At 43.1% G+C, this 27,371-nt stretch overlaps 1 protein-coding gene across 2 annotated transcripts in view; it reads left to right on the top strand.

Annotated features, from left to right (window-relative positions):
- vaspb (vasodilator stimulated phosphoprotein b) overlaps positions 1–27,371 on the top strand; it is a 181,782-nt gene that overhangs the window by 148,513 nt on the left and 5,898 nt on the right. The window contains exons 5-12 of one of the 2 annotated variants that reach the window (XM_039768098.1): positions 918–1,033; positions 2,381–2,631; positions 8,288–8,439; positions 8,519–8,585; positions 8,682–8,721; positions 10,066–10,108; positions 14,812–14,874; positions 24,990–25,062. In XM_039768098.1, the coding sequence (XP_039624032.1) occupies positions 918–1,033; positions 2,381–2,631; positions 8,288–8,439; positions 8,519–8,585; positions 8,682–8,721; positions 10,066–10,108; positions 14,812–14,874; positions 24,990–25,062 (805 nt within the window). The remainder of the gene's footprint in view (positions 1–917; positions 1,034–2,380; positions 2,632–8,287; positions 8,440–8,518; positions 8,586–8,681; positions 8,722–10,065; positions 10,109–14,811; positions 14,875–24,989; positions 25,063–27,371) is intronic. The other variant, XM_039768099.1, reaches the window with a different exon arrangement.

The following is a 27,371-nucleotide window of genomic DNA, read 5'->3' as shown; positions in this document are numbered from 1 at the left end:
ATGTTTGTGTTCACAGAATAAGCCTGCGCCAGCATGCATCAATTCTTCAGATTCCAGGGCATCTTGTCAAACTTTAGGGAGCAGATACCAGAATTAGTTTTGTGACCAATCACGTGCCCCCTTGTGTTTGTTTAACTCTTTGAGGGCTGAATATTTTTTCTGAAAAGCACACAAAGCAATTGTTTCACACATAAGTCAACCTGAAACATCAGCTGCTATGTGCCGTGGCTGCTGTTGGCGCATGTTCTGCACCTCGATGGACAGCAGGAATGCACGGTGGGCCTGCTGCCTGGCTGTCTTCGCACAGCAGGTGGGTGGTTGGTGGTGGTCGCAGTGTAACGCTGCTGTAGGCGCATCAGTTACATGAAAGTGTTCAGCACCACAATCAGATGGGGACCGATCAGATGATACTGGTACCTCAGTTTCGTTCATCTCCAGATCACTTGTGTCAAAGTCGGAGTCTGACAAGTCAAGAGTCCTATTCAATGAAATTATGTAAAATGTCCATGGAGTGTTTTGCTTTGCACATTTGCTTTGGTCTCTCTCCAGATGTCGATGCCATTTTAGAGGTTGTTTGCTCTTCGCTACTCAGGCATGCGTAGGGAATCGAGGTTAAATCAACAAAGCTATGTAACTTTCCTTCTAGCAAAGAGAGTCGAACTAAAATGCATGGCCGATTACCGTCCTCTACCCCTGAATTTTGACAAAAGTTGACATCAGCCCTGAAAGAGTTAAGGTGAACCTTACTACTTCACCACAGTCACACCCCACACACAACAAGAAGGAAGGGGGGTCTTTTCAGCTTGTGTGTGCGCATCCTATGCCTCTTCGCTTGCCGAAATCCTGCCAGCACCTGCAGGGTGCCAGCAGGCAAGTGGCAAGCGTAGGCTAACTCTTTTTGTTTTCTTCGTTGGCAGGCAACAGCAGCTGGAGCAGCAGCGTCTGGAACAGCAGCGTCTGGAGCAACAGCGCCAGGAACAGCTGGAACGAGAACAGCAGGAAAGGGAGAGGGAGAGGCGGGCCTCCAATGCAGGTGAGCGGCCAAAGCAACGCAGTGACACCATTCCTGTAAGGCTGCTGCGTTCTCCGGGGGATTTGGGGAATCTTCCCACATTGTTCTCCTTTTACCAGAAATATATATATGCTTCACTTTCTGCATAGATCAACATGGCAATCAGTTAAAAAAATGGTGCAAGCCAAATTTCCTCCTCTCGAACAAATAGTGTAAACACATTTACTTTGGCAAAAATGGTATTGTGACTAGAGGAAGCAGACAGTTCTGTTATCACCACATTGTGTGTGGATGAGACGCTTAATCAAAGCAGGTGATAGATAACCATCAACAATAACCTGGAGCAGAATTTTCTGCCTTTTCTTTAAAACGCTAGTTTATAGCCCATTACACTAAGCAACACACAGAAATGTCATTTTCTTTAGAATACTGAATTCTAGTCCATTACACCACCACCATATTTAATGCTGGGGTTGTTGTGTTTTTCATAACGTGCAGTGTTCAAACATGGCATTTAGTCTGATGGCCAAAAAAAACTCCGTTTTGGTCTCATCAGAACCCAAGACCTTCCTCTAGCTGACTTCAGTGTCTCCTTTTGCCTTCTACTGAGATGTCCTGTGGGTTTTTTTTTTCCTCTTTCCCACTGTCCCATAAACCTGTGACTGGTGAAGCACCTGGGCAGCAACTGTCAGCACAGCCTCTCCAGTCTCATCCATCACTGTAGCTTGGAAATCCTATAAAGGTCTCTTGGTGCCCACCCTCACTCGTTGTCTTCTGGCATGCACACAGAGTTTTTGTGGATGGCCTGCTCTCGAAGATTTCCAGCTCTGCCGTATACTCTTTCCATTTCTTTGTGAACGAGTTAACCGGTTGTTTAATGACTTGGAGTCTTTTTCTTGTCTCCCTCCCCTGACTTGTGCTTTTCATGGAGTTCACTGAGATGTGAGGAACCCATCCAGTGATCTGTTTACTGAGCCCTCCTAATTCACTTGTTACTGTTACAGCAGCTTCTGGATTGGCTGCTGGTTTCTCTCCCTTATTTGCATACCCACAGTCACTCATTTGGATAGGCTCGGCCCCCCAGCCCATAATCCCTGTGACCCCAACCTGGGTTAAGGTGTTTTAAAACAGTGGATGAGTCTCTTCCTGAGTGACTTTTACAGTTTTTTACTGTTTTGCAGATTGTTGACCCCCACCAAGTGGGCCCTTCTTTTCAAAACTTGTTGGTTACTGATGTGATGCAAATGAGCAGCAACTTCCTGCCACTCGTATAAAGCTTCATTCTGCTAAAATAATCTGTTAATGTTTGAGTCAAGACCACAGGATGTGTCGTCTAATCTCTCTCTGTCTCTCTTTCTTTCTCACCAGGCCCTCCACAAGCACCTCCTGCACCTGGGGGTCCACCGCCTCCTCCAGGTCCACCTCCACCCCCCGGACCACCCCCTCCTTCTGCTGGACCCCCACCACCCCCTGGGCCACCTCCTCCATCTGGTGGACCTCCTCCACCACCTGCGCCCCCACTTCCTTCAGGACCTATTTCTGGCGCAGAGTCGGGTGGAGGTGCTGGAGGAGGGCTTGCTGCTGCCCTGGCTGGAGCGAAACTACGCAAGGTTCAAAAGGTAAAGGAGAAGAAGCGTGCGACAATAGGGGGGACTGGCACATTTAAACATTTCAAGTTTAGTCTTATTTTGCTATTTGTCTCGAGCAGTGCAGAAGAAGACAATTTCATTTAGGGGTGACACAGTGATTAAGGATACTGCGACATGGGTTCAGATTCTGCATTGTCTATGCAGGTTTTATACAGTGGCAAGCAAAGATTTTGCCCCCCCACCCGCATAAACTGTCTGTTACTGTGAATAGTGAAGTGGGCAGAAGATGAACTGATCACCAAAAGGCATAAAGTTACAAAATGGCCCTTTTCTTTTCAGCCCTTTTTGCCAGTTTAGTGTATTGTTTTTGTTTCGTCCAATTGTACAATGAGAACAAACGTTTGCAAAAGTTTGGGCACCCAAAGACATTTGAGTTCTCAGATAACTTTTTGCAAGGTGGTCTCAGACTTTCATTAGCACTATGGCTTATCCACGGTCATCGTTAGGAAACCCCAAGTGATGCAAATGTCAAAGCTGTTTAAGTTCTCTGAGTCATCAGACTTTGTCCCAACAATCAGCAGCCATGAGTTCCTCCAAGCAGCTACCTGGCACTCTGAGAAATGAAAGAATTGATGCTCACAAAGCAGGAGAAGGCGACAAGAAGACAGCAAAGCGTTTTCAGGTCGCTGTTTCCTCCGTTCGTAATGTTAGTAAGTTAACAGGAGCGGTTGAGGTCTGAAGACCAAGAAAACTTTCTGAAAGAACTGCTCTTTGGTTTGCTAGAAAGGCAAATAAACCCCCCGTTTGACTGCAAAAGAACTTCAGAAAGATTTAGCAGACTCTGGAGTGGTGGTCCACTGTTCTACTGTGCAGCAACACCTAAACAAATGTGACCTTCATGGCACAAACCTTTCTTGTGTCCTCACCACAAAATTCAGCCTCTGAAGTGTGGAAATCAACATCTAAACAAACTTGATGCATTCTGAAAAAAACAAGTCCTGTGGAGTGGAACTTTCTGGCCACAACGTGCAAAGGTATGTTTGGAGAAGAAAGAGGTCCGGATTCCAGGAAAAGAAATATGTCACCGAATATTAAGTACGGTGGTGGATCAATCAGACTTTGGACTTGTGTTGCAGCCAATGGCACAGGGAACACGTCATTGGTAGAGTGAAGAACAGATTCAAATAAATAAATACCAGCAAATTCTGGAAGCAAACATCACACCATCTGTAAAAAAGCTGAAGTTAAAAAGAGGAAAGGTCCTACAACAAGATAATCTGAAGCACACCTCATAATCTACAATGGAACACCTCAAGGGTTGCAAGCTGACAGTGTTGCTACGGCCCTCACAGCCCCCCAACCTAAACATCATTGAAGACCAGTGGAGAGATCACAAAAGAAAGAGCAGGGCATGCAAGACGACCCAAGAGTCTTGCAGAATTCGAAGCCTTTTGCAAGGATGAATGGGTAAAAATACCCCAAGTAAGAATTGAAAGACTCATAGTTGGCGACAAAAAGCGTTTACAAGCTGAGATACTCGACAAAGGGGGTCTTACTAAGTACTGATCATGTCAAGTGCCCAAACTTTTGCTTCGGGCCATTTTTCAGTGTTTTCATTTTTTTTTTTATACCTGTGAATGATGGAGATAGAAAATATAATCTTGCTTCAAATATTAAAGAAGTGTTGCATCTTTAACTTTATTCTTTTTGATGATCAGTTCATCTTCTTCACCCTTAACTGTTCACAGTAATAAGAGATATTTTAAGCGAGGGGGCCCATACTTTTACATGCCACTGTATGTTCTCACCTTCATGGGGTTCAATTCCAGATTCCCCAACTGGCCCCATTATGGGTTTGGGTTTAGGATGTGTGTGGGTCATGCAGTGGATTGGTGCCCCATTCTGAATTGGCATCAGCTTTGCGTCCAAAGCTGTTGGAGTATCCATCCATTATCTAACCCATTATATCCTAACTACAGGGTCACAGAGGGTCTGCTGGACACAGGGCGCAAAGCAGGCAACAAACCCTGGGCAGGGCGCGCACACACACACACCAAGCACACACTAGGGACAATTTAGAAACGCCAATGCACCTAACCTAGTCTTTGGACTGTGGGAGGAAACCCATGCAGACACAAGGAGAACATGCAAACTCCACGCAGGGAGGACCCGGGAAGTGGATCCACGTCTCCTTACTACGAGGCAGCAGCACTACCACTGCGCCACCGTGCTGCGCTGTCGGAGCATTCACTGTTTATCATTTTGTCACATGTACAGTGGAATTTGCGGCTTGCATATGCTGATCGACTGTCCACACGTCACTACACTCCAGCTCTGTGATTTAGCGAGCAGAAAGTTCATTTCTGTCTTCCATACCTGAAACATCACAGAACACGATTCTAATTACCAGTGCAAGTGAAACCCACCAAGTCATCAAAACATTTAGACAAAAATATTTCAATGTGCCACCCTTATCTGGTCAACATGCACCAGGGTCAGCCCACCTCATATCCCACTGTCAGGACAGAGACTGCAGAGCTTCATTGATAAGAGGACATCTTAAGATCTGGCCAGCCTTTGACATCAAAAACAGAAGAAAATGTTAAGAGTGAATTGTAATGGAGGATGAAAGAGTTAACAGTGTATGGGCTCGGTGACACTATAGGGGGGTAGTAAAGGCGTCATAATAGACAATTAAATACAAGTAAGATCTGATTAGGTGATGTCTGAAATGAAGGATACCACATTACTAAAGTGGCTTTTAAAGAGTTCAGTTTAGTTCAGCTTTATAGAGTGCCATCTCACAGCACTTGCGCATATTTTCAGCTCTAATGTATTAACCGTAGGGTGGTATGGTAGCGCTGGTGCCTCGCAGTTAGGAGACCCGGGTTCGCTTCCCGGGTCCCCCCTGCATGGAGTTTGCATGTTCTCCCCGTGTCTGCGTGGGTTTCCTCCGGGTGCTTCGGTTTCCTCCCACAGTCCAATCGCATTGGCGATTCTAAATTGTCCCTAGTGTGTGCTTTGTGTGTGGGTTAGTGTGACCTGCGGTGAGCTGGCGCCCCTGCCCGGGGTTTGTTTCCTGCCTTGCGCCCTGATTGGCTCGAGCAGACCCCCATGACCCTGTAGTTAGGATATAGCGGGTTGGATGAATGTATTAACAGTACATTAAACACTGCACATCATTTATGAACATCAAGTTCTCGGCCCTAAAATGGCAGGTCCTGGTCTCCCCAGTGGCCATTCTTCTCGATTCAGTGCCTCCTTCCTTATTTTTAGCCCATTTGTGGCAGTCAGGTGCCCTCAGGAGCACGGGGACACGGTTGGAAATTCAACAAGAACATGGCTGCACCCAGAAGCTTCTTGAGAGCAGATTTCATACACACAAGTGCTTCTTTACGCAAAGAGCAGCAGACATGTTGAGTGAATTAGTGCTGCGGTGGAAAATAGTAGAACTTTAGGGACCCTCAAAACTCAACTTGACGTTATTTTACACAGTCTGGGTAAAGAGGATGGACAAACTTGTTGGGCTGAATGGTTTGTTCTCGTCAGAATTGTCCAAATGTTGAATGTGTTCTTCTCGGCCTACCTCACTTCTCCATCCTTCCTTCCAATGCACTTTTCTTAATTGTTATGAAGAGCGAATCTCTTCTATATATGTGATCAATCCATTTCTTTTGTCTAAAATATATCGGGTATGTTTAAATGCACACATACGTTCTATTTGAGGTGAATAACCGAATTAAAGGATAAGTTCAGTATTTATTTCTTTACAAACATGGTATATATGATGTAAAATTATTTTCTAAAGTTAAATGCATACTATAAAGAAACCAAAAATACCCTGCCCGCACTGGCGCTTTAGTGGGGCATGGAGGAAAAGCTTAAAAACTCATCAGATATGTATGTTTCAAGCCAAGACATAACAAGCTTCATGGAATTGCGATGCCATAACACCCACAGGTGACGGGCACAAACCTCCTTCAGCACATCTGATAGTCGTGAACAGTGATGGACCAAGGCAAGTGAGGAAACTGGCAAGATTTGTAGCTGGAAAGTGTGCAGAAGTTTATTAAGACCCAAACATTAACATTTCGGAGGTATTACAGTGCATTGACAGCCCATAAATAAGTTTTCTTAAAGTCATTCCTGAGGTATTCCGTTTCCCACTCATCAGAACTTCGTGACAAATTCCTGTTGCATGGCCTGCTACATTCTGAACTGCCACCTCAGTCCGTGCCCCGCAGTTCCAGCTCTGCCACCTCAGTCAGTGACCCATAGGTCCTGAACTGCCACCTCACTTGGTGCCGTGCAGTTCCCAATGTGTCACTTCAGTCTGTGACTCGTAGGTCTTGACCTGCCACCTCATTCTGTGCTCTGTAAGTCCCGATCTGCCACCTTGGTTGGTGCCCCATAGCTCCTGAACTGCCACGTTAGTTGGTGCCATACAGTTCCTGCTCTGCCACCTCAATTTCTGCCCTGCAGTTCCCCATCTGTCACCTCGGTTGGTGCCCCGTAGTCCTGATCTGTCACCTCAGTCTGTGACCCGTAAGTCCTAACCTGCCAACTCATTCTGTGCTCTGTAGGACCGGATGTGCCACCTTTGTTATTGCCCTATAGCTCCTGAACTGCCGCCTCAGTTGGTGCCCCATAGTTCCCAATCTGTCATCTTGGTTGGTGCCCCACATAGCGTCACCTTTTTCAGCTCCCCACAGCTCACCCTGGTTTTTGCCCTGTACGGCCCCTTGATCTGATCCTCTGATGATCAACTGTTTCTTGTCTTGCTCCCTTTCCTATTCTCGTTCAGTTCACTTTCATGCTCCTTTCTAGCCCTGAACCCCCTCTCTTTTGTCCAACCTTAACTCCAGCTGGCGCCCATTTATTACCGCACTACCTTCCTGGTAATTAAGAATTATACAAATAAACTGTAATATTATTACTTGAATCAAGAGATTCACATTCACGTGCACATCACTAACCAGTGTGAGGTAAGCCATCAGGCTGTGCTTATAAACCATTAAACGTGATGAAAATAATAGAATTTTACAACATCTGCGGACTCGACTCATCACATTGAAGCAACTCCTCCGTGTCTGCTGTGTTGGAATGTGCTTTTTTTCTGTGAAGGTTGACCAGTCAGGTAATGAGGTGCTGTAATGAACAGGAACCAATCAGGGAAGGGTTACATAATAAGCAGGAACCAATCAGAGTGCGAATAGATAAGTTGTTTTCAAATCTTTCCATTTTCAAGGGCTAAAATCATTGGGGTAGTGGGGATGAAAAGCAAAAACAGAGATTAAGGTCTGCATTTTGTAGACGGAAATGCAATAGAGCGGATATAGACTTTGAATGTGTAAATGATGTGTGCAGCATTGATGAGATTAAGTCCGATTGTCTTTGTGTTTTTCACTTCTGCAGATTGTCTGTTATTGTAAGTTTGGTAAATATCCGGCCACGTGGTTATGTGTAGTAATACAGAAATCCAGAGAGTTCTAAAGACTTCACCATCTTATTCTTGTAACTGTATTCCAGGGAGATGCTGCTTGCTTGGGATTTGCATACTTGTATGGGTGCCATCTTGGTACCCATCATGCATTGGTCTCCTTGGTGCCTCCTCATACAGGCAACAGACAAAAAAAAAAAAAAAGGAGTAACACTTGTCTGTTTTCTGTTTCATTTTTCTTCATAGCCTGATGAGGGTGGGGCAGCTCCTGGAGGGGGCAGCTCCAGCCCCGTTTCTGCCCCAAAAGCTGATCGCACGAGCACCCCCATACCCTCAGGAGGTAGCAGTGGAGGAGGCGGAGGATTGATGAACGAGATGAGCGCTATCCTTGCTAGGAGGTACCGTAAAGTCTAGAAATATGGTGCGTTTACCCGTAACCCCTTTCATTATTCTTAAATGCCACTCAACTCTTTGCAGGAGGAAAGCAGCCGATAAGGGGGACAGGCCGCCTCCAGCCCCGAAGAAGGAGGACGATTCTGCTAACGTAGGTGTCATTGTTCTCGACCAAAAAAAAAGCGAGTCCTGTTTTACACTGAAGTGTTTGCTTGACCACTCATTGTTTTCCTGCTTTGTTTTCCAGGATGATTCGGAATCTTTAAATACCAAAGCTGCCCAAAATGGTAAGGAAGCTGTTGAGGGTCAGCATGCCGCCTTTTCTATACATCACCAGTGGACATAGTCTAGCCTCGGGTGAAGAAGGGCTCTTGGCGTTACATATAGTAAATCTTTGGCTTTCCTGGAATGTGCTTATTTCACCTTGTGGATTCTTGTTATTGTTATTCTGGTGATGCCCCACTATGCAAATGGTGGTCATGTGCCCTCATTGTTAAGTAAATGAATGAGAATCGTTTGCCTTATTCTTGGGTAATGATTCGGTTTGAGAATCGAATGAACTAGAATTGTGTGCCTCATCCTTGGGTAATGATTACAATTAAGAAATCATATTAACTAGAATTGCTCATTGTGTATGTTGTATTTCTTTCCATGACATGATGTGCCTAATTTTCAAATAATTGATTCAGTTTGAGAGTCAAATGAATAAGAGTTTATGTAGTGTGCCTTATGTTTGGATCATGATTCATTTTGCAAATCAAATAATCAAGAATCATGCATCTCATTGTTTAGTAGTGATTCTGTTCGAGAATCAAATGAGACTCACGCATAGTGTGTTTCATTCTTGGGTAATGATTAATGTTGTGAATTAAGTGAATAAGAATCATTTGCCTAATTCTTGGGTAATGATTCAGTTTGAGAATTAGATTAACTAGAATTGTGTGCCTCATTCTTGGGTAATGATTACATTTAAGAATCCAATTAACTAGAATTTTACATTGTGTGCCTTGTTGTTTGGTAATGGTTCCGTTTAAGAATCAAATGATCAAGATTCTTGTACCTCGTTCTTATGTAATGATATGGTTTAAGAAATGATTCAAAATTATGTGCTTCATTCTTGGCTAATGATTCAGTTTGAGAATCAAATGCACGATGTGTAACTCATTCTCAGGTAATGATTCACGTTGCAAATTAGACAAACTAGACTCGGGTGCCTTGTTCTTGGGTAATGGTTCAGTTTGAGAATCAAATGATTAAGAAACGGGTGCCTCGTTCTTGGGTAATGATTTAGATGAATGATCGAGTGCACACCTCATTTTCAGAGGTTAAGTAAAGGAAGGTTACAACCAAAAAAGCTGTGTGATGAGTAGGGGTCTTAAGATGGTCGTTTGCAGTAGCTTATAAGGATTTTGGCTACATACATTTTGATGGATTTTGGAAGGGATTTTTGGGTTTATATTTTGGTTTTGATGTTTGTCTTTGGCTGGTTTTTCAATTTCAATTCCATCTCCCTTTTTTTATAATTCTTGTGAGTTCCAGGCACTCCTCGGGTTACCATATTATTAGATTTTTGATATTCTGGGTGGGTGGTGTGTTGGTTCTACTGACCTCTAAACATTTTATGTTTTCAGAACCTGTTCGCAGACCCTGGGAGAAAGCTTCCACAATGCCAAGGTGCGTACATATCTGAATTGTCACCTCCTTAGCTGATGATGTCGGTGACAGGTTGGCTGTTGTGAAATGTCCCCTATTCCCCGAATGAATAATTTCATGATTACGTTAAAAAGTTGATGTGCCATAGTTGATAACCATTCACATGACCGCTGCCCCTCCAACTGATTTATAAAGTGCCTTGTTAAAGTCTTTTTTTTTTTTTTTCCCCACATTCTGCTGCCTACACAAATCCAATTCCAGATGGACTGCACTTGGTAGTTTTTTAGCTATCATGAAATATTTAAAATGTGTTATGTGTTGTCACCAGTAGGAGGTGCCACCAAACCCCAGACACACGAGACCCAATACCATTCCAGATTCAAATGAAGGATTTTTAATCCACACAGCTTAAAAATAACAATGAATACAACCAATATACAGACTTAAATACTCGCTTTTTCACTCCCTCATTTTTCTGCCTTCCAACTCCGTCTCTCTGAGGTTTGGCGGCAGACTTATTTTGCTTAGGACCCTGGAGTACTTCTGGTGGTACGTGGTGGCTTGGTAGAAGCACATTCGGGTCATACAGAAACTAGAGAGGTCTGAGTATGATCCCCTGAGCCACGAATAACAGCTGGTAACCCACCTGAGGCAGCCCGCAACTGACCCAGTGGCGCTCTAGCTTTTTGATGAGTGATTCAATGGTACATAGTGCGTGTTAGTGTTGTGCATTTCATTTTGGCACAATATTTTGGTGTCATAATTATAAATTAATCATTTAAAGGATTCTTTGCTTTTCAGTATGGCAGGCAATAGTCATGCCAAATTGACATTTAATACAAAGGTGTATTTTAATTCACGTCTATTAGAACATACCTTAACTGAAATGAAAGCAAAGCATGTTGAATTTCTATGACATGATGTGCCTCATTCTCAAATAATGATTCAGTTTGATACTCGAATGAGAATTTATATAGCGTGCCTTATTTTTGGATCGTGAATCATTTTGCCAATCAGATGAACAAGAATCATGAACCTCATTGTTGGGTAGTGAGTGATCCAGTTCGAGACTCAAATGAGACTCATGTATAGTGTATCTCATTTTTGGGTAATGATTAACGTTGTGGATTAAATGAATGAGAATCATGTCTCATTCTTGGGTAATGATTAACGTTGTGGATTAAATGAATGAGAATCATGTGCCTCATTCTTGGGTAATGATTCAGTTTGATTATCAAGTGAACTAGAATTGTGTGGCTCGTTCTTGGGTAATGATTACATTTAAGAATCCAATTAAATAGAATCAGTTTGAAAATCAAATATTGTGTACCTGGCTCTCAGGTAAAGTATTCATTTTGCAAATTAAATGAACAAGACTTGTTCTTTTGTAATGGTTCAGTTTAAGAATAAAATGACCAAAAATTGTGTACCTCATTCTTATGTAATGATTAGGGGGGCTAAGCCCCATGGCTTCAGCCCAACCCCACTCTATGCCAAAATCACGAAATTCTATAAATATGTAAAAGAAAAATGAATTATTATTTAATGGAGTAAAAAATCATGAAATGAAAATAAAGTATTTACTCTCTTACCAATGGGAGTTTTCCCGTTAAACTGAGGTCCACTATGCTTGATGAGTATTTATAAGAGACTAAATAAATGATCCATTCATTTTAACTGACATTCTTATAGATAAAAAACTTTTTTTTTTTAAAATAACTCATTTAAATAACAGGAAAAATCACATGAAAACTAAAGTGGTATGTAATGGGTCATCGTAACTCGACCTTCAGCTAATTAAATCACCCAAGTACAAACAACTTTCTTGATATTTTAGTTTATAATTTAAAAACGGAATAAGAATCTGAAAATCTAACATCATCACATTAAAATTTGATAAACTCTGAAAAGAATGATACCAAACATATATATGTATAGGGTGTTCCAGATCTAATTATGCAATTTTCATTACGCTATAACTTATTAAGCTTATTACATAGAAAATCACCCAAAAAATCCCGGACCATCAAAAAGTGTGTCCCTGCATAAATCAAAGTCATCGAGACAATCTGGATCTGCATAATTAGATCTGGACCACACTGTAGGTTTTAAAATAAGCCCGATTTAAAGTGTGACAAAAAACATGACATAAAATTGTTGCACAAAATAGTTTTAGGCATAGGATTTTATATAGAGTGAGTAGATATGGTTTAAGAAGTAAATATTGAGAATTATGTGCCTCATTCTTTACTAACGATTCAGTTTGAGAATCAAATGCACGATGTGTAACTCATTCTCAGGTAATGATTCACCTTGCAAATTAAACAACCAAGACATGTGTACCTTGCTCTTGGGTAATGGTTCAGTTTGAGAATCAAATGATTGAGAAACCTGTGCCTCATTCTTGGGTAATGAGTTAGTTTGAGAACGGAGTGCACACTTCATTCTCAGATATTGATTTACTTTGCAAATTACATCAACAAAACGTGTGTGCCTTGTTCATGGGTAATCATTAAGTTTAAGTATCAAATGAGCAAGAATCATGCATTGTGTGCCTTGCACCTAGGTAAATACAGTTTGAGAATCATGTGACTCATTCTTGGGTAATTTATTTTGAGGACTAAATGCACACCTCGTTCTCAAGTAATGATTTACTTTGCAAATGAAATGAACAAGACTCGTGTGTCTTGTTCTTGGGTAATGGTTCAGTTTGAGGATGAAATAAATAACAATCATGCATTGTGTGCTTTGTTCTTGGATAATATTCAGTTTGGGAATCGAATGAGAATCATGTATTGATTCCGTCATTTTTGGATAATGATTTCCTTTTTGAGAATCAAATGAACGAGAACTGTGCACCTCGTTCTTGGGTTAGTTTAAGAATCAAATGACCATGAGTCCTGCATTGTGTGCTTTGTTCCCGGGTGATTCAGTTTGAGAATCAAGTGATTTGAGAATTGTGTACCTCATTCTCGGGTAATGATTCAGTATGCGATGCGAATCAAACAAACATGACCCGTATGCAATGAAAGAGAATCATGCACCTCACTCTCTGGTAATTATTCAATTTGAACTTGGAATATGCCTAACACAGCCAGTGAGCCATAAAAACTGTGTTGCAATAAAGTTGAAGCCAAGTATTTACAATAAATTGCAAGAGTTTTTTATTCAATTTTGTGTGATTAGTTTGTTGAATTTTCAAAGGGACATAAGCATTTCTCTCTATTATAAAAAAAATACAACACTTCTTTTCCTGCGACGAGACATGATCTTTTGAAGAGAGTCAGAGGGACACTTTCACGTCCCACGAGACGGACAAGTCATTTCATACCTTTGGAAGCGAGTCTTGTGATGCACATGCAGAGCAGGTTACAGATAATGGAAGTAGGAAAATTCGAAAAGTCTCAAAAATGAGAGTAAAGATCGCATTCACGCAAACAAACGGAAAATATTACTCGGTGAAATAACGGAGCGGGAAAAAGAGATGGAATAGTGTTTGAGGATGTCTGGGGGACAAGAGAGACAAGGCAGAAAGACAAAGGAAAACAGCTGCTGTGCAGACTTTTAAACGTTGGAAGTGCTGCACAAGATGCAGATCACGCAGCAGCTGCCGACCGAGCAAAGAGGAGGTAAAAAACAGCTGTTATTTGTTTCCCATTGTATGACCGTTTAAGAGGGGTTTCGGAGGAGCGACCGCGTCTCCTTGGGGTGCGTTCAGCCCACCTCTTCACAACGGCGCTTAGTGCTGGCGGGTTTTGGCGAGTGAAATGAGCAGGGGACAAAGCCCCCTAAGTATTACTTTAATATTATGTTTATCATATTTTCTGTGTAAAGTGATTCCATTAGGAACTGTACATCACAAACACTTGATATTTTCTAATATAAGTGTCTTAATACTGGATTGTATGATGAATGAGTGAATCTTTAGCGACGGAGCTCTCATTCAGCAGTAATGATTCAGTGTGAACTTGCAAGAAATGAACCAAATGAATATCCGCATTCATAATGGGGGTACTTGAGCAAGCACTTTAAAACATCTACCCGAGAAACAGAAGGCACTGGCGACATCACAATGAGCGACCGCACTTCTCTTGAACTCCATTGTATTGATTCACTGATAAAAGCCGTTCAGAAAGAAAAGTCCTTCGCAAGTCCCGCATCACTGATTGGTTCATTCATGCCTTGCGTCCAAAGCTGCTGACAGTCCTGTACTGGAATGAGTGATTGATTTCCTAAAGCAAAAAGGCAGCAGAATGTGAAGGATTTAGTTAAGTTGTCAGGGTGGCACAGTGGGTAGCAATGCACAACACACATGAGGCACCCTCGTGCCAAGTCTCACTGTTACCTATGTGGTCCAGGTTTTTCTCCTTCCACCCCAGGTTAGGTTAATTGGCAGTTCCAAATTGGCACTCTGGTGGTGGACTGGTGTGCCATCCAGTAGCTGCTTCCTACCTTTCACCCAATGTGTGGTTTGAGATTACTGTACCACACGATGTTACGGTTACTTTTCCGAGCCACTACAGCCATTGTCTCCGTCATCATCATTATACAAGCGTACCCTAAGGTTTTTCTGGGTGGATTGGTGGTGTTTTTTATTGGATTTAATTAAAGTGGGCTCTCCTGGACCAGCTTTAGCTCTTCAAGGTTCCTTGATGACTGAGGGATTCGAACAGTGGTGGGTTTTACTGGCTCCTGTGCAAAAGTGTAATCCTCTTCCTTCTCAGGAACTCGATATCGAAAAACCAGGACCTGTTGAGCTCTCCACAGTCTTCCTCCCCACTGCCAAGGTACACGCCTCTGCTATGGTGCCTGCCCACTGTAGCCTTCTGCATCCCTTTGTGCATCTCTTGTTCTGCTGCCCTTTGGTGCCATTTTCTGCCCATCACAGTGCCAACCTGTGGGGGGATGCTCGCTGCAATTCATTCCTGTAACGCATTCTGGGTGGGAAGCTCTAGCTCAGTTTTACAGCTTGTTTCATGTATGCATCGCCACCTGCGCTCTTTAGGGATCCTGTGTTCTCCATTCCATGATGCCAGCTGCAATCTATGAACGTCCTTCAGCTTAATGTGGTACTACTCTCTGTAATGCAGTTCTGCAATGCCAGTGATGGCCTTTGGAGGGTACTGTGGTATACTTCTGCAGGTCTTGGTGCTTTCTGTGTTGAATTTGCTTCTCTCTCGCTTGTTTTAGCTTTGTCTTTTATCACGAGGGGTGCTGCATTATGAAGTTCTGCCGGGTTCAGACGGTGCTGTCTTCTGTGTCTAATGTCCCACCATACAATGAAAGTCACAGCCTCCGTCTGTGTATGTGTTCATTCTTATGTCTTTGTGGGTTGGCTGTGTTGTGGTAGAAGTCTGCAGAGACGCACGAGGCCCTGAGCCTGCCACAGGGTGATGAAGCCCTCTGCTGCCTTACAAGCTGCAGTGAGAGACGCAATCGAGAACTTGGGCAGCACTCTGCCCTCTAGTGGTCAGCACCAAGTTGCCTTCTCCTTACTGGGACTTGTACTACTAAGGTCCGTGCACTTTTTTGGTGTGTAAAATTTTGTTTCAGAACATATCATTTTAAAAAAGAAAAACAGACACTTATTTGATTTTCAACTTAAAAGGGAAAAATTAAAAAACGCAAAACAATGACCTTTTTTTCCTTTTGCTCTTTCACACATCAGAAAAGAAAAATGCAAGAAACAAGAACGAGAAAATGCCATTTATGTATTTTGTAGTAAGTAACAACAATAACGTTCATGAAGAACTGCAACATAAATGGTCCGTGTACTTTTTGGTAATTGAAATTTCATTTTAGAAGCAAAAAACGAAAAAACAAAAATGAAAGGAATTTTTAGATTTAGATTTTTGATTAAAGAGTAAAATGAGGGAAAATAAGATATTTTTCTTTAATTCTTTCTCTATAATTCTTTGGTAACAAATAGTCATAAACTTAAAATTACACATACTTTTCTGGATTTGTTTGTGATTCAAATAATGAAAGTGTAATCGCTGAAAAACAACAAAACAGACTCATTTTCATTGTCTGAAACCGGAGGTACTTCTTCTTCTGGGCGATTTTTGACGACACGTGCGAACATCACAACACATCGACCGACGGCCTTCAAGTTACACTGCATGGCATCAGCAGAGGATGGACCATCACGTTGTTTTCCAGAACAGTAAAAGAGTGACACTCTGGGACGAGGACATGACTGCAGAAAAACGGAGTCGCATCTTTCAGCTAAAAATACAAGCTTTGCAGACTTTGCTTCATTGATGTAGCGGTTCTTTTATGAACGTTATTGTTGTTACTGTGAAACAGCTAACATTTGGTGATTTCATTTACTAATACTAAGTCTGGCAATTTTTATAGGGCTAGCAATTTGAATGCATCTGCGAAAATGCGTCTGTTTTGTTGTTTTTCAGCTATTACACTTTCATTATTTGAATCACAAACAAATCCAGAAAAGTGTGTGTAATTTTAAGTTTATGACTGCTATTTGTTACCACAGAATTACAAAATACCTTATTTCCCCTCATTTTATTCTTTAATCAAAAATCTAAATCTGAAAATTCCTTTCATTTTTGTTTTTTCGTTTTTGCTTCTAAAATGAAATTTCAAATACCAAAAAGTACAGGGACCATAAATGAAGCAAAGTTTGTATGTTTACCTGAAAGATGCGACTCCGTCATGTCGGTCCGTGTACTTTTTGGTATTTGAAATTTCATTTTAGAAGCAAAAACGAGAAAACGAAAATGAAAGGAATTTTCAGATTTCGATTTTTGATTAAAGAATACAATGAGGGTAAATAAGGTATTTTTTAATTCTGTGGTAACAAATAGCAGACAAACTTAAAATTACACATACTTTTCTGGATTTGTTTGTGATTCAAATAATGAAAGTGGGTGACACGGTGGCGCAGTGGTAGCGCTGCTGCCTCGCAGTAAGGAGACCTGAGTTCACTTCCCGTGTCCTCCCTGCGCGGAGTTTGCATGTTCTCCCCGTGTCTGTGCGGGTTTCCTCCCACAGTCCAAAGACATGCAGGTTAGGTGCATTGGCGATCCTAAATTGTCCCTAATGTGTGTGTGTGTGTGTGTGTGCCCCGGGGTTTGTTTCCTGCCTTGTGCCCTGTGTTAGCTGGGATTGGCTCCAGCAGACCCCCGTGACCCTGTAGTTAGGATATAGTGGGTTGGATGGATGGATAGATAATGAAAGTGTAATAGCTCAAAAACAACAAAACATGAGGTATTTCTTCTTCTGCGTGATTTTTGACGACACACATGAACAGTCTTCCTCACAACACACTGATCGACGGCCTTGGAGTTACACTGGCATCAGCAGAGGATGGACCGCTACGTTGTTTTGCGGAACAGTAAACGAGTGACCCTTTGGGATGAGGACATGACCAGGATAAGTGTAACATGTTAAATAAAATAAATAAAGGGCGTTTTCTCGTTCTCGTTTCTTGCATTTTTGTTTTCTGATGTGTGAAAGAACAAAAGTAATTGTTTTGCGTTTTTCATTTTTCCCTTTTAAGTTGAAAATCAAAAGTGTCTCTCTTTCTTTTTTAAATGATATTTTCTGAAACGAAATTTCAAATACCAAATTTGTTATTTGAAATTTCATTTTAGAAGCAAAAACGAAAATGACAGGAATTTTCAGATTTTGATTTTTTGATTAAAGAATACAATGAGGGAAAATAAGGGTTTTTTTTTTTTTAATTCTATAGTAACAAATAGCAGTCATAAAGTTAAAATCACACACACTTTTCTGGATTTATTTGTCATTCAGATAATGAAAGTGTAATAGCTCAAAAACAACAAAACAGACGCATTTTTGTTGTCGGAAACCGGAAGTACTTCTTCTTGTGCGTGATGTTAACAATGATGGCAAGCTGCTGTCCAGGCCCTGATGCAGCAAAGCAGGCCCAAATCATGATGTTCCTTCCACCATACTTTACTGTAGGGATGATGTTTTGATGTTGATATGCAGTGCTCTTTTTATACCAAATGAAGTTCTGCTTGTTCCTCCCAAATAGTTCAGTTTTGGTTTCATCACTCCACAAAACATTTTCCCAGTACCGTTGTGGATCGTCCAAGTGCTCTTTGACAAACTTCAGGCGTTCAGCAATGTCCTTTTTTGATAGCAGTGGCTTCCTTCTTGGTGTCCTGCCATGGACTCCTTTCTTGTTCAGTGTTTTGCGTATAGTTGACTCATGAACAGACATGTTAGCCAGTTCTGATGACTTCTTCAAGTCCTTTGCAGTCACTCTAGGGTTCTTCTTTACCTCATTGCTGACTGCGTTGTGCTCTTGGGGTCATCTTGGCAGGGCACCCACTTCTAGGCAGAGTAGCCACAATACCAAATTGTCTCCATTTCTAGACAACTTGCCTAACAGTAGACTGATGAATATCTAAAATCTTTGAGATGACTTTGTAACCCTTTCTAGCCTTATGTAGATGAACAATTCTCGATCGTACCTCTTCAGACAGCTCTTTTGTGTGAGGCATGATTCCCATCTGGATATGCTGCTTGTCAAAAACTCAAACGTTTTAGTGTTTGTTATCAATCAAAGTAATTCAAGGCCACACCTCTGAACTCATTTAATTAAATGGACTCTAGGAGTGCGAAATTCGGACTGCAATGAGCTTTTTAAAAAGTTATTAGCTTAGGGTTCACTTACTTTTTCCAACCTTCAGTTTCACAGTTTGAATGATTTATTCAATGTGGTCAACAATTCTCTGAAAATTTGTGCATGTTTAGTTATAGGAGACTGTGTTTGTTCATTATTGTGACTGACATGAAGATACGACCATGTTTTATATGGGAATTAGACATAAATATAGAGAAGTCCTAGGGGTTTATGTACTTTTTACTTTGACTGTAGATAGATAGATAGATAGTGTGAAACTGGCCCGGACACAGTCAGGCGGACACCGATGGTTCACCCAACACACGTTTATTATACATCTTATTTACAATTCGTGCTCACACACAACCTTCTTTCCAATGCCTTTCTCAGGTCCACCTCCACTCCTCTCCTCCAAGACCTCGTCTCTCTTCCTCCTGACTCCAGCCATCGAATGGAGGGAGGCGGCCCCTTTTATCCTCACCCGGACAAGGTCCTGGTGCCTCCCGATAACCTTCCTCTGGCCCTCCCAGGTGTGATGGAAGTGCCAGCTGTGCACCTGGAAGCACTCCGGGTGTCCCTGGTCGTCTTAACCCCCAGCACTTCCGGGTTTGGCGGTGTTGGTGGTGACCATGAGCCCCTATAGGTTTCAGCTTCTAAGCTCTGTTACCGTGGTCCACATAGCCACCAGGGCAGTCACCCCTCGTGGTCTGGAGGAGGTCCAGTCCTTCTGGGCATCCCGGCTGGGTGCCACCCCCAGCCACTCACTACAATAAATAGATAGACAGACAAGAAAGGCACTATATGATAGATGGATGGAAAGATTGGAAATGTACTGTTGTGATGGATAGGAATAGCACTGTATAGTAAATAGATGGAAAGATGGAAAAGGCCCTGCAAGGTAAATAAAGGCGCTATATGATAAATAGTTGGAAGTAAAAGGCAGTACGTGATAGATGGGAGGAAAGTCACTGCATGATAGATTGATGGGGAAGGCATTTGTATGATGAATAGGTGGTAATATAGGAAAGGCTCTATATGACAGACATCAGAATGTAGTGGTAGGAATGGCACTATATGATGGGTAGAACAGACATGCATAATAATAATTATTCATTTTATTTCTTTATATAGCATCTTTCCCATACTCAGATAACAGATAAACACCTCGCTGATCCCAAGGAGAGAGTGCATTCAGTGGCATTCCAGAGCAGACATGTCAATTACTAAGCCACAGAGAACATCCTTAAGTTGAAACCATTGAAAGGTGCGCTAAATCTGTTAAAACACGGCACAGCATGGCATACGTGGCTGTTTTCTAGCTGGAGGACATGATAGAAGGTGTTAAAAAAAAACTTGGTGATGGCGCCCTCCAGAGCACAGCGCTGGAACTAACTGGCCATGTGCTGAAGGTCCTCTGCAGGTTGCCCGGTATCTGATTGAAGGGAGATGAGAGCTTGTTGACAGTGGGCAGCAGCTTTTGCCCAACTGGCCTCCTTCTTTCTGCTCCAGAGGGTCCGGGTCAGCCCCCAGAATACAGACGGCCATCGTGACTCACACATCAGTCACCTGTTAGTATTTCTGACTGTGTTCCCCCTCGTGTACAACTTAATTCTGGTGCTCTGAAACCTCCACAACTGTTTGTACCCCCCCTAGTATGACGAGAAGCCGGTGGGCTAAGGTTGGAAGCCACAGCTGCTCATTTAAGTGACTGTTGTGTGCTTAATAAAGGAAGTGACCTGCTGCTCCTGTTAGTCACCGATGTCTTTTATTGCAGCAGGCCTTTGACAAGACTATCAGTTTGACGAGGTTTGTCAATTCTCAGAAACTACAAAATTGACTCGTAGTTGCGTTAGGTATTGATTTTGACACATTTGTGAAGATGAGTATGTGAGAGTGAGAAAGGAGAGAAAAATAAAGTGCCCAAAATAAATATAGCCAGCTACAATTGACAGCGAGCGAATTTTAGCTGCACCGAAAGGAGGCTCATGAAACCCGTTCACTTCCCACGGTCACTGCCTGTGTCTTATGGCGGCGCTGGCTGTGGTCATTCTGTCAGCCCTGTTAGTTTCTCACATTCTCTCTCTCAAAAAGCCTCGACTTGTGCTGCACTCTTTTTTTTTTTTTTGTCTAAAAATATTACATGTTTGAATGCAATCGTGTGAAAAAGTAAGTACACCCCGTAGAAACTGTACGTTTTTTTCAACAGATTTGAACAGCAGATCTTTATACAAATAGGGTCAATGGGTGAAGGCGAGCTACTTAAAGAAAAAACACAAGGAAGATTTGACTTTTCAGTTATGTATTCAAAAAAAAACATCAATAGATGTAAAGGTCTACTGGGGAAAATGTGAGTCCACAATTGGCCTCAGAAGCTGGTATTGCCACCTTTGGCAGAAATGACTTCTTATTGCTGTTTTCCCTGCCCACCAGTCTCTGACGCCAACTGAGTGAAATTTTGCGAGATGTTTGTGTCATGAATTGGAGATAGAACTGTAACAGGAATGGGGTTTGAGACCCCCCAAAAGGCTTCACTGACAAAGCCAGGCCTCCTAGGCCTGCCAGGAAAAGGCCTCACCCCAGTGGGCCTAATCCCAGATCAACTGCCTGCTTTAGGCCTTGTGCGGACCCAAAAGGGATTTAAGCCTTAAAAATATACTTAAAAATGAAGTCGAGGGAAAGGAAACCAGAGCTTAATCCACAAAATAAATCTTTATAGATGATAAATATGGATTAACTCTTTAAGGGCTTGAATATCTTTTCCAAAAAACATTGTTTTCTGAAACGCAATGGCTTCACACAAAAATCAGCATAAAATGTCTGTTGCTGAATGCTGTGGCTGCCAGTTTGCCAAGAATTGGCAGCAGACAGGCTACATGAACCTGTTCAGCACCAAAGTTAGCTGGGGACCAATCGGCTGAAGCTGCAAAACCTCGCCTGTATCAAAATCAGAGTCTGACAAGTCTTATTCTAATTCAGAGAGATTAAGCAAAATGTCGTCAACTGAGTGTTTTGCTTTCCGCATTTGCTTTGACCTCTCACCACATGTCAGTGCCATTTTTGCCATTGTCTGCGTCTTGCTACCCACAGGTGCACAGAAAATCTAGGTCAAAACCTAACTTTCCTTCAACCAATGAGAGTCTAACTAAAATGTAATGGTTGGTTTTGGCACAGTTTACAGTTGATTACCAATTATCATCAGCTCCTCCTTTTGACAAAAGTCAACATCAGCCCTGAAAGAGTTAATAAATGAAACATGAAACAACAATGCTCCAATAGCATAAAATAATGCATCAGGAGTTGCCTAACGGGAAATCCAGTAGTTTAACATGTCCTGATACACAAATCCAACGAAGAATACTTTAAAAAAAAAAAAAAAAGAGCAGAATAAATAAAATCAAAAACAGAAATTCAAATGAGAAACACGCTACAGTACTCCCCTGCGTCTCCAACAGACGTCAATGCACCATGTCTGAGCTCTCCACTGGATTGGCCCTAAGTAGCCTGAGGGATGGCTCAGGAATGGTGATGTTAGGGTGGCCCCGCCTCTTGTGGCTACATCAATAAAAAATAAGGAATGTGAGGAACTTTAAAGCGACCGTACATAATTATAATCAACTCCATCCATCTATCTATCTATCATATAGTGCCTTTCCTATCTATCTATCTATCATATAGTGCCTTTCCTATCTATCTATCTATCTATCTAAATTCCATAATAGTTGTCTTACATGCCCTGCTCATTTCAAATCCCCAGACTGGGATACAAATCAGGGCTTTGACTGGGCCAGTCTATGAGCCATTGCTTGGTGGATCTGCTAGTGAGCTTCGGATCAGCGTCGAGTTGAAAGGTCCATTTCCAGTTCGTCTTCAACTCTCAGACAAGATGGCCTCACATTCCCCCCAAGCACACTTTTAAGATGATGCAGAATTCCTAGGTGACTTGATGACTATAAGCTGACCAGGCCCTGAAGCAACAAAGTTCTTCTGAAATGCTGTCGTCAATTTGCACCAAACATGCCTGCTGTTAATGTGGCCAGACAACTCTCTCTCTGATTCATCTCTCCAGAGCACACTGTACCGGAAGGCCTTGCTGTCACCTAGATGCTCAATGAATGGCAAACCGTAGTCTTGTTCTAATGTTCTTTTTGGACAGCAAAGGCTTCTTCCTGGCACACCGCGCATGCAGGTCAAATTCATGCAGTCTCTTTTTGATTCTAGATGTATGTACTTTGACGCCAACTGTTGGAAGACTTGCCCACAATGAAACTTGGGGGTTACTGGAGACTTCTTTTAGTATTGAGCAGTCTGCTCTTGGGCCAGCGTTGCTGGGCCGTCCAGTTAAAGTAGCAATCGTTTAAAGTCTGCACCATTTTTGGATGATTGTCTTTACAGTGGAATGACTGATTTCAGATTGTTTGGTGAGCTCTTTAAAATCCTTTCCCAGACTCCTAGGCATCCACAGCTTTCTTTCTGAAGGCCTTAGAGAGCTCTGTTGATCTTGACAAGGACATCACACACGTCAATAGCAAAGTGACCACCTGAGCCATGGTATCTACTATTTAAACAAGACAGGGTCCACCTGCAGCCCCCCTAAGGAGGTCCCAATGTATTGGCACCTCATCCGAATTCTAATTTTACCCATTCGAAGTTCTAATAAATGTAGGGGTGGGCATTAAACGTATACGTTTTTGTTCACTTAGATTATGAGGATGAGTATGCCATGTCAGTTTTAGGAGTCATTTTTTCAAGTTGATCACCTTTATCTGTAGCCACTGTCTGCCAGAAGATTTTGCATTTGCTTGTTCAAATATGTTGAAAAAGTCAACAATTTCCATGGGGTGTACTTACTTTTTCACAATACTGTATATGTTAGAATTAGAGTCAGTCATCGTCCAACCTGCTATATCCTAACACGGGGTCACGGGGGTCTGCTGGAGCCAATCCCAGCCAACACAGGGCATAAGGCAGGAACAAATCCTGGGCAGGGCGCCAGCCCACTGTAGGGCACACACACACACACACAAACCCCCCACACACTAGGGAAATTTTAGGATTGCCAGTGCACCTAACCTGCATGTCTTTGGACTGTGGGAGGAAACCCACGCAGACACGGGGAGAACATGCAAAGTCCATGCAGGGAGGACCCGGGAAGTGAACCTGGGTCTCCTAACTGCAAGGCAGCAGCGCTACCAGTGTGCCAATGTGCTGCCCAGTTTCCAAAGTGCCATCTGCTAAGTTGGCATGGGGCAGAAGGCATGCAGTGAGTTATAAGCAATTCCCAATGGTGTAGCTCATAAATTCAATCTGCAGTAAAACAAAAGTTATTGGCCCGTCTCCAAGTCCAAGTCTTCAGCTGAACTTCTCGCACACCACAGTGGATAGATAATTGCAGAGGCGTTTCTGTGTTTTTACCAGGCGCTTCAGCTTCCTCCCACATTCTGAACACCGTGCGTGTTTTGTTAACTTGGCATCTCCAAATACAATACAATGTATTTTTGTAGAGCCCAAAATCACACAAGGAGTGCCGCAATGGGCTTTAGCAGACCCTGCCTCTTGACTGCCTCCCAGCCTCAACTCTCTAAGAAGAAAAGGAAAAACTCCCAAAAAAAAATCCCTTGTAGGGAAAATTAAAAATGGAAGAAACCTTGGGAAAGGCAATTCAAAGAGAGACGCCTTTCCAGATAAGTTTGGCATGCAGTGGGCGTCAGAAAAAGGGATCAATACAATACAATACACAGAACAGAACACAAATAGACAAGCAGGTTTATGAGCATGTAATGTGATGGACTGGTGAACCTTCCTGGTTCAAATCACGATGACTGGCCTTCTTGCTGTCAGGTCAGTTTGGGAAGCAGGCACTGGTACAGCATGTTGCTACACCCACCACACGATTAAACAGCTCAGGATCCCGGTTGGTAAAGGCAGGCAGACACGTGGTCCAGTCCCACCCTCCAGAAAAGACCATCAATCTGTCAGGTGTTACGTGGGCATCACCTTGGCCTGGTCCAGCCACTCAAGTCCTCAACAATAAGCCAGATACTCCTCGGGGAATCGGACCACATGGCCGTAGTGCCGCAACTGACGCTCCCTCACAATGCAGGTAATGTAAGCAACTGAATTCATAAAAGCTCATCTGTGCGTTCTTCTAGAGGGTACAGTAAGACTTTGAGAGTAACATTACCAAACACACTCAAGGCTGGCGAACACTTTTAACAAATTGTACCGCTAATGTTTCACTTATTTGTTATTTTTTTTTTTCCTTCTTTCATGGCCTGTCTGTAGAGTGAAGTCGGTGGTCAGCAGCAACGACACTGGAGCTGGCGCAGATGACACGGACATGGAGCGTCTCAAGCAGGTATGACATGTTGTTGGGAATCCGGCCTGTGCGATCTCAAAGCAGGATTGTCTGGGGATTTCCTTTTTGTGTTGTTCTTGGGCTCAAGCAAATTCTGTCACAGATGAACATGTCACCAACTCACGATCGTCAAGATTAGTGGCCCCCCAACACCCCTTAAACTTCAAGGAGGTCCAGCAAGAGACAAGGTGGTAGCGCAAAACTGTTATAGATTCAATATAGTAGAACATGGCAGACTAGGATCATCAGTTAATAGCCCTGCAGGCCACGTCTGTCTCTGTCCCCAAGCTTTCAGTCAGTCAGTCATTTTCCAACCTGCTATAGCCTAACACAGGGTCACGGGGGTCTGCTGGAGCCAATCCCAGCCAGCAAAGGGTGCAAGGCAGGAACAAATCCCAGGCAGGGCGCCAGCCCACCACAGGGCACACACACTAAGCACAATTTAGGATCACCAATGTACCTAACCTGCATGTCTTTGGACTGTGGGAGGAAACCCACGCAGACACGGGGAGAACATGCAAACTCCACGCAGGGAGAACCCGGGAAGCGAACCCATGTCTCCTAACTGCGAGGCAGCAGCGCTACCCACTGCGCCACCTCCCCAAGCCATCCTCCAACAAATTTGTTTACGGCTGTGCAGAATCAATAAACATCAGAGTGCAGCAAGCACACTCTTTATAACTTCTCTATCTTCTTCTCTTGATGCCCACTGTCCTCTTGTCCACCACCCTACGTGTACCTCTCCTCCACAGTCCTCGTATCTTCCACTCTTCATTTCGACTCACATGGAACTGCACCCTGCTGAAGGTCCTTGCCATAATAACAAACAACCGATCCCTTCTGGATACGTGCAGGTCTCTCCTATTTTCTTTCTTTCAAAATTTGATTGTGTTCCTAGTACTTCCTAGCTCTTCTCTACCTTCAGGTCTCTCCTGACTCCTTTGGCTGATCCTAAACCATCATCCCTCTCTCCTGATCTTTTCTACGAAAGTCACTAACATTAAAAAACAGTTCCAAGACTGCTAAAACATCTTCTTACTCAACCTCCGTGTCATTCTCCTTTTTCCTCCTTAACATCTCTGGCTTGCTCTGTAACCATAAGACCCCCCACCTGTGCACTGGACCCTTTTCCTTGATGTCTTCTCACTCCTCTATTTCCTTCCTTGATCCCCTAGATCTCTTCTGTTTTTAATGCCTCCCTGACCTCTAATTATCTTCCCTTTCAAGAAGTCTCATGTGGTGTGGGTAGGGTTAGGGTTTCTCAAATAACCCTTACACCACCCATCTTCCATTGAGGATTACCCATCCTGTCTGCCTTCCGCCATTCCTGACCAAGACTTCATGCTGTGAAATAAGGCGCTATATAGGCGCCCGACCCAGCACATATTCACACTGAGGCACGTGTCACACACACACACACACACACGACTTTTATTTTTCTTCACCTGTGGAGCACGTCTTCCCCATGAACCCCACAGGCATAACACAGTCCCAAGCACTTAATCCAAACAACCAACCCTTCTTCTGGCATCACCACTCCTCCCAGGCAACCTCGTCCTCTTCCTCCTGATTCTGGCTACGAGTGGTGGTTGCCGGCCCTTTTTATAGCCCACTGGGAAGTGTTCCAGGTGCATGATCGCCTGCCCAGGCGAGGCTGTAGAGTTGTCCAGCGGGGCTGTGGAATCCATGCAGCACCCCCTGGTGGCCACCCCAACTCCCAACTGGTCTGTTGAGGACTCCATCCCCCATGAAGCCCTGCTTGCCTGAGGTTGAATCATCATCACCAGCCAGGGAGGCTGCCACCAAGCATCCAGAGGGAGGTATTGAGTTGCCCCCCCGGAACATATGCAGCAGGGGCATCCCAGCTGGGCATGGAACCCGACTGCCTGCCACAATGTACAGAGTCTTAGCAAGTCACGGTACATTCCTTAGTTTGACATACTTGGCTACTCGTGCTGCCTTCCATTTAAATGCCTTGGACAGCTTAGCTGTTGGTGTTCCTCAGTGCTTCCGCTTCATAACAGTAGCACTTACAGTAGACTGGGGCAGAAATTCAATGTGCTGATGGCATCCTATGACACACTTAAAGTCACTGAGCTCTTTAGCATGACCCGATGTTTGTCAATGGAGGTTGCATGGCTGTGTGCACCTGTTAAGAACGTAACACCTGAACTTAGTCATTCAGAGGGGTGTCCACATACTTTTGGCCATATAGTGTACAGCATGTCTTCACCATGGGCACTAGCACCTGAAGTGGCAGTTAATGTTCTTGGACAGCATTTGTCAACCTGTGGGCTGTGGGTGACACC

This window comes from Polypterus senegalus, chromosome 11, assembly GCF_016835505.1.
Source record: "Polypterus senegalus isolate Bchr_013 chromosome 11, ASM1683550v1, whole genome shotgun sequence".
NCBI classification, from domain to species: Eukaryota; Metazoa; Chordata; class Cladistia; order Polypteriformes; family Polypteridae; genus Polypterus; species Polypterus senegalus.
This window is presented reverse-complemented; position numbering and strand designations above follow the sequence as displayed.